The sequence below is a fragment of the Aplysia californica genome, unplaced genomic scaffold, assembly GCF_000002075.1.
Source record: "Aplysia californica isolate F4 #8 unplaced genomic scaffold, AplCal3.0 scaffold00098, whole genome shotgun sequence".
NCBI classification, from domain to species: Eukaryota; Metazoa; Mollusca; class Gastropoda; order Aplysiida; family Aplysiidae; genus Aplysia; species Aplysia californica.
The window spans coordinates 367691-376079 of NW_004797368.1; the positions used below are offsets into that span (position 1 = coordinate 367691).

Genomic DNA, 8389 nt, shown 5'->3' on the forward strand with positions numbered 1-8389 from the left:
TCTTCTTCTTCTTCTTCTTCTTCTTCTTCTTCTTCTTCTTCTTCTTCTTCTTCAGACGCCACTACATAAACACAATCACGTAGATGGAGAGTTTTAAGGCTTTCTATCTAGCATGAGAACTCACTGTGGTAGTGATCACATCCAGTTGTGTTTTTCAGGTAGTAGTTTTGCTGTACGTCAAGGTCGTGGTGGTCCCAATAAAAGGTGCACTGTCCCGGACAATAGTCAAAGCTATCGCACTGTCTTACTGGATCGTACCAACCCGATCCGGCCTGGTTACACGTCCTTGGAGGTGGGGATGGTGGTGGGGGTCAAAGCGGAGAGGGTTGAAAAGGCAAACAGATTACCTTTTTTGAAAAATCATAGTAAGATAGAGATCGTCAAGTGGTTGCACCCCCCCCCCAAACAAAACAACAAAAAACAACAAAAAACAACAACAAAAACCTCCAACGAAAAACAACAACAAAAAAACACACAAAAAACAACAACAAACAACAACAACCCTCCCCCTAAAGATCTAGCGGTGGAATAAATATTAACTAATAGGGCAAATGACGGTTAAGTATCTAGTGTTGTAGATACTGATGATCAAATATTGCAAATAACATTTCATGATAGAAATGACGTTCATTTGATCTTGGAATAACGGTCGGCTACTAGTAGGAGTAATGGTAATTTAATTAAGTGGTAGGCGTAACAATCATCTAGTAGTGGGTATTATGACAATCTACTGGTGAGAATAACTATCATTTATAGGCTTGTGTAGGCATGGTATAAGGCATAATAGATACGGTAATGGCTTGAAAAAACAAAGAAACTTTCAACATTTTAGAGTCACATTTGTGGTGGGATCACTGATTTCAATTTACAATCCAGGTAAATAGTTATACTAAGTGGGTGTGAAGGTACAGAAACTCCCCAAAACTCCACAAGCCTAGTTGCTGACGGCTCGTTTAGGTCCGAATCAGGGTTCCCCATTCTGCGCTTCAAATTAGCTTTACACCTCTGATACTCCATAACTAACACAGCTCTCTGATAGAACCGGGAAGAGCCATGGATGACAACGACAGACTCTTCTTGACTTCAATGACGTTACAACGGGCTACACAGTCGCAAAAGTGACACTGTACCGACAAAAGTCATGACCCAAGACCTGACATTTAGCTATTATGTTGAACTGACTTCCGAATGGGCATAATAAAGAAGTAAGCAGACAAAAGCTCTTTTTGCTGATCATCATTCGCCTCTTGCATCTTGGTTTCGTGTATTGGCCACCAAGAAGGGCTCTCCCTCAGCGTCAGTTGGGTACCCCGGTAGCAAACACGCTCGTGCTCGCAAGCCCTTAGTTCAAGTCATAAGCCTCAAATCACTAGGTCAAATCATCAAATCAAATCACCAGCATGATACGTTGAGTCTAGCCTAAGCTTCAAGTACCCACACCAACTTGCAATCCGCGAAGCCACTCGTGTCTGACCCCCTCTTCCTCCCCCCCCCCCTGCTTGCAATCCGCGAAACCACTAACGTCAGAAAGAGAGAGAGAGAGGGGGGGGGGGGGAGAGAGAGAGAGACCCCGCGCACAGTGTCACTGCGCCACAAACTAGTCTGTTCGATTAATCGAAGGCACACGAGCAGCGGACGGCAGGCAAGACTCAAATCGCAGCAGAGTAAAGCACTTGGTCCCAAGACCTGCTTTGCGTCTCGTATTGCTTTGTGCTAAGGGCTTGCTCTCGTGCCAATAAATCTGCTTTGAGTCCAACTACCGCCCTGGCAGTACAACACCGCTCGTCAGTACAACACCGCTCGTCTGCACCGAGCCGCAAGATCTACCGGTAATCCACCCCGCTCGCGGCGTGAACTCTGAACTCTGGACGTGGAGGAAGCGAGAGGCTGCGCTGGTTTTAGGTGCAAGGCGAAGAGGGTTGTATGTAATAGCCTAGTGCAGACCGTTCGTGACCTCGGTGCTTTAACAGTGAAAATGTGACATCTTCGTAGGCTCACATTTTGTTATGAGCTGTTTTCAGTGGTATTAAAAATGGAGATACGACAAGAAAGCACTGGGGTCGAGGTATGCTAAACTATCTAGGACGCAGAATAAAGGTGTGAACACTTACAAACAATTTTTAACTGACAAAATAAATCAGTATTGTTAGCATCCCGTGGCTTGTAATTTAATCACTCACCTAAACTACACTTCCACTCCCACCCCGACACTTAGAACAAGTTGAAGTTGAAGAGAAAGCATTGGAGAGGGGGGGGGGGGGATGACAATCGTGATTTTGTTTCTGAACAATGTACAAAACTTTTGATTTGACAGCTTCCCTATCAGAAGACCATTGTTAAGGTAAATTATATCACATTGTTAATTACATTGTAGGCCTATAACTTTTAAAAAGCATCTTGCTGCACTGTATATTATGTATGTATTGTGCATGTTCTATCATACAAATATTAATTATTATGTCGAAATACGCCCAGAAAATCAATAAAGAAAAACATAATCCCCCCCCCACCCAAATTTTTTTTTTTAATCAACAAAAAACTGAACCAAAAAACCCTCCAGAAAAACAAGACAAATAAAACCCTGTCACACCTGGAAGCGTAAGGGGAGGGGCGGGTTCTACGGAAAGAGAGGGGTGGCGAACACCTCTCGCTTTCCCAGCCATACCACCCCCTCCCCTCCCCAAACAGCGCCATCGCTGGAAGTGTGAGGGTTTTTTAGGGCTTGTCAGCGTGCGGCACGCGGGCAGAAGTATCGCGCGCTCAGTAAACATGAGTTTGTGACGTCACGACCCAAATCAGTAAGCCCGTCCGCTGTCCACGAGTAGCAACTCCGGTAGCGGGCAAAGCTCAAGCCTGCTCGCAAGCCTCTGGCACGAACCGTCCGTTGCTCGCAAGTCTTCAATTAGTCTGCTGGGTGATTTTCTCCGCCTCCAGCCAGAAATATCATAAGGTTTTTTGTGATGTTGTAAGAAAAACAGTCTTGTGTTAATTTTTCCAGGTCTTCTAAGGTACTGTTTAGGACTGTTATTCACCACACTGTTTGACTCTCTCACCCTCACACATTTGCATCTTCATTCCCACACACCCTTCCACCGTTACGTTAAGCATTTTGTACTTTCACACCCTCACATCCCTATACTTGCCGTTTATGGTGTGCGGTTAGGCTTTTTGTTCCATTTTGTTGTGGGGGGAAGCTTGCTTTATCGAATACTTCTGTCTGTCTGTTGGGAATGTTGTATCCCTCTCCGCTGTAACGGCATGGCCGAGGCAGCAACCCGCCTTCTTAATATTCTAAAGTGTGTCGATGGGGTGTAAAACATTAACTTCACAATTACAATTACACTTTTATACTCTCGCACCGTCATACTTCTTCCCTTACACTCTCTTACCGGCATCTCTTTAGCTGGAATTTTTTTCAGATTCCTATTTCATGCTCGATCCATCTAGATCTAGATCCTAATCTCTGACCTAATGGTTTTGTGAAGGTTGTAGATGTTATTATTGTTTTTTTTAATCTTTTAAACTTAATAGGATGACGTAGAGGTTGGACAGATCTAATGTGCTATTGTTGTGTTTAATGTCGTTGTTTTTTTTTCTCTTACTGTTTTATTGGTGGTTTTTTGTTGTTGCTTTTGTTTTCTTGTTTCTTGTTGTTATTTTATTTTATTTTATTATTTTTTTTAGGGGGGGGGGGGGGTTGGTAGCTATTTTTCTTTTGTAAATGTGTTGTTGTTGTACTTTTGAAAGTATCTCTCTCTTTCTTTTTGCGTCTCTCTCTCTTTCTCTCTCTCTCTTTCTCTCTCTTTATATATATATATATATATATATATATATATATATATATATATATATATATATATATATATATATATATATATATATATATATCTCCAAACACTAACATTTGGGATATAGGAAAGAAGTACCGGCGTTTATGGTGTAGAGGTGAAGCGCTTTACTGCTGCACACAGGAGACCCAAGTTGTAGGGAAATTTTTCGCTAACGTCTGCTTAGCTCTTTACTATTATCAAGTGCCAAATCTGCAGCAGGCATTTTCGATCATGGTACTCTATTCATTGCTATGAAGGATGCTCTAAAAAAAAGTTACATTATCCTGATCTTTCCCTGCCACCAATCTGTTTAGGCTCTCCAGGTAGGTTGCCTCGTTTGCCGTCAATGAGTTGCCAGTGAGAGCTAGATATTCAAGGCCTTTATGTCGATTCAAGTGTCCCTTCACTGTATTCATTTGTCTTTTCCTTATTGTTTTAATCTGCAAGCGGCCCACGTTAGCTTTTTAAAGTACTGGCTCATTTGATTTCTTTTCCTTTCCAGAAATTCTCAACAGTCTCCTTAGAAACCACATTTATGTTGTCTCTATTTCATTTTCACTGTCTTTTGTGATTGCGACCGTATAGAACGAGGCTTTCCACACAGTACCATCTTAATTACACTTTCCTTCATCTATCCCTTCTCTCACTTTGATTTTGATACTACTACTACTACTACTACTACTACTACTACTACTACTACTACTACTACTACTACTACTACTACTACTACTACTACTACTACTACTGCTGCTGCTGCTGCTGCTGCTGCTACTGCTGCTGCTGCTGCTGCTGCTGCTGCTGCTGCTACTACCACTACTACTACCACTACTACTACCACTACTACTACTACTACTACTACTACTACTACTACTACTACCACCACCACCACTACTACTACTACTATTACTACTACTACTACTACTACTACTACTACTACTACTACTACTACTACTACTAGACAGCATTTGTGTAGCGCAAACAGCAAGCTCAATGCGCTTAAAAAATCTACACTATTACCCCAGCTGACCTGACAGTATTCTTAGATAATCTCAACTTCCTGGGAAGCGTACACTGCAAGCTTCCACACAGGCGTTAAAACACTAACATACTGACAATATCTTCCGCTGTCTATGGCCGGGTATCCTTTCCCATCTTGAGGACAATGAGTGTTAAGTGCCTTTTCCTGCGGCTTGAACCCCCGAACCAGCGACCTCATGTTTGCGAGTCCGGTAGCCTTACCGCTAGGCCTCCAACGCCACAATTTTTTGGGGGAATGTTGTCTTCTATTCTCTTCTGCAGGCATTCTCTTTGACTCCTGGGACTGATCTTCATCTTTTCGTTGTTAAATTCTTCTGAAAGGATCATCATTTATGAGTTGTTTGTCAATTGCAGGCAAAGATGACCTTCACGCCACTTCTTTTTTTTTGGGGGGGGGGGGTGCTCGGAGATAGGTGATCAGGCTGATGCTCACTCGGAAATGTCTGTTTCAGGGGGCAGGGGATTTGTGATCTGAAGCGCCTCTCTTCGAATTTAATCATTCCACATCTTTCCAGATGTTATTAATGAGCCCCAGATCGTTCCCTCTAGAGCTGTTTTCTCCCATGTAGTATGGGGAATAAAGGAACTAGAGCAGCGCATAAGACCTATTGTAGAGAGAAATCTGAGCAAAGCTCAGTTTGGATTCCGAAAGGGAAGAGGATGCACGGATGCTGTATTCGCATAACAACAGATATGCGAGAAAACAATCGAACACAACAAAGAATCCAACATCGTCTTTATAGACCAGGAGAAGGCTTTTGACAGAGTAAACCATGCAAAACTCTGGAAGACACTCGAAAAGTATGGCGTCAGAGGACAAATGTTAGATAATGTCAGAGCTCTATATACCAACAGCAGAAGCTCAGTAAGAACGATGGAAGGCAATACAGACTGGTTCAAAGTAAGATCTGGAGTACGACAGAGAAGCGTTATATCTCCCCTCCTGTTTATAATATATATGGACACAATAACGCAAGACGCAAGACACAACCCAAAGCCCAGAAAGCCTAAATGAAGTTCTGTTCGCAGACGACCAATGTCTTATTCATCATGACCAACAGAGCCTCCAAAATCAAACTACCGAACTCAACAACACCTGTGAGAAATTCAAACATGAAAACAAGCACATCAAAAACAGAAGTTATGAAAGTGAGCCGAAACCACAGTCCCTTGACGATCCATGTCAATAGTAAACAACTGAAACAGGTGAAGAAGTTTAAATATCCTGGCAGCACTTTTTCTGAAAACGGGTCCATAAACAGATAAATAGAAATGCGAACTCAAAAAGCCAACGCTGTCACCTTCCAGCTCGCTCCCCTCCTATCTCACCCAAACATCTCCATGGACACACAGCTTATCACCTCAATATTCAAACCAACATTATGCTATCAATGCCAGACCTGGACTTTAAGCAAAACCCATGAAAGCAAAATCACCGCATGCGAAATGAAATGTCTCCGCAAAACCCTTTACATCACAAGAGGAGACAGGCAGAGAAATGAAGAGTAGGCGGTTGGCGGGTGCTCTGGTGTGGTCTGCTCCTTCTTTCCTATCAAACATCTGTCGTCCTTATCTCACCTCCTTCTTTTTTGTGTTTGTTACTCTCTTGTAACGCATAATCTATTCTACGGCACTTATATGACCTTATTGTGTTGCAAGTGCCGTAAAACTCTTACTAAAACTATACTAAACTAAAAAAAGAAATGAAGAAGTAAGAGCAGCTATCGGCACTGAGTCCCGCCTGCATTACATAGAAAGACAGAGGATAAAATGGTTTGGCCACCTGTTACGCATGTCAACTGACCAGCCAGCCTCGAGAGCCTACAACACTAAGCACTCAGGCTATAAAGGAAGAGGAAAACCACGCAAAAGGTGGATCGAGGATGTCAAGGAAACCAAAAGAAAACATTACATCACAACTGAAAGAGCTGCGGAGGTGGCCTACCATAGAAAACTGCATCTCTCCTCAACGCTTAACGGTAACAGAGGATAAAAAAGTAAAAGTAAAAGTAAGTAATGTGTGGGGAATGCTGCATTGCTCCAGTAATGCCTTCAGCGCATCTTTGTTGCGTTTTTTTTCTGTGCGTCGAGAGAGCATTTGCTTGAAATCAGCTCACCATAGAGTAATCTCTTTGGGAGGCAAAAGTCGTCTATGCGGTAACCTAGCTACCCCACCGGAGTTGGGAACGCAGTAGGATAGCGTGGATGCTCTCTATCTGGGCCCGCTGGAATACCTCAAAGGGGGACTTCGTGTATATGCATACACGAACAGCATTGCGGACAGGGAAGTGGGCACTGGCCTTACACACGGCGACTTACGAGGGATAGGCTTCTCGCCATTGCACGTAAAAGAGCAATGTTCAGCTCTTTTATCGGGGAAGCCCATTTTATGAGGTAAAGCTGAATCTTTCTAAGGGCGTGTTGGCTCTGACATTCAGAGTTTGAGCATGCAGCCTCTTTCATGATGTAAACAATAGTGGCGTTATACAGTTTCAATAAAAAAACCACACCAATCACTACTAACCTAGCGCATTCCTGCGGGCTATGAATTGGCGGTCGTCCAGGAGAGGGCCGCACCGTCTTCTTGGCCTGGTCGGATATTGGCAGTTTGGTCATATCCACAGTCTTGCCTGTCGCTTTGCCGTAGTTATCTGTCGGACACGAATACACACACTACAAGTACACACATGTGTATCGATCTATCTATCTATCTATCTCTATATGTTTTGCTAGAAATAAATCATATACCGCCAGCCTTGCTTATCGCCAGGATTTACAAATCTATGAAAAGGAACCCCATTTAAACATAGCCTAGTATTTGCGCCCTTACACCGCCATCCGACTCCCGCTGTCTGAGTTGTAGGTCCTTACCTAAGAAATGTAAATTAAACTAAACTTGTCATGTTATATCGCCAGCGAACTGGCTGCCGGAGGTAGGCCTACACATTACACAAGGCGCACGGCACGCATCGGTTTTTGCTTAGTAATCTCTTTACCACATGGAGTCTAGATCTCTGCGAGTTTGGCCTATTCCTAACGTTTTTCAACGATGTTCTCCTGATTTGGGCTTTATGAAAGTAAAACTATTTTTAGGCCTTGGAAAATAAATATAAACCAAAAGAAAGAATTTGAAATCTTACAGTGACCTGCAGAAACTTCGAAGAAACGAGTATCGGTTAAAAAACACTCTAAAAATGGGCACGTCTGCATGATCATAAGGCTTAATTTATGATCCGGTAGACATTTTCAATCTGAATTTACATAAAGTTCAGCTGGAACTGTGCATGTAATTTGTTGATAACAGCTTTTTCCCCTGCGCATTGCAATCACGCGGGACGGATCTAGATGAGTAAAGGCTGGTCATAGTTTGTCTCTAGTCTCTCTGTTTACCTAAAGTCAAGATGGCAATTTCTGCTAACCTGTTATACCGCCAGTCCTGCTGTACCACCAACTACATTCTCGTCCATATGTAGGCGGTATAAAGGGGTTTGACTATGTGTATATAAATATTTATATATATA

General features: G+C 42.8%; 1 protein-coding gene across 1 annotated transcript in view; it reads right to left on the bottom strand.

The window, feature by feature from the left end:
- Positions 1-8389, bottom strand: part of LOC101847097 — a gene marked incomplete at its 3' end in the record, with an annotated part of 61890 nt that overhangs the window by 20147 nt on the left and 33354 nt on the right. Inside the window, 2 exon segments of the mRNA XM_005095232.3 lie at positions 125-285; positions 7393-7519. Coding sequence (XP_005095289.2) covers positions 125-285; positions 7393-7519 — 288 coding nt within the window.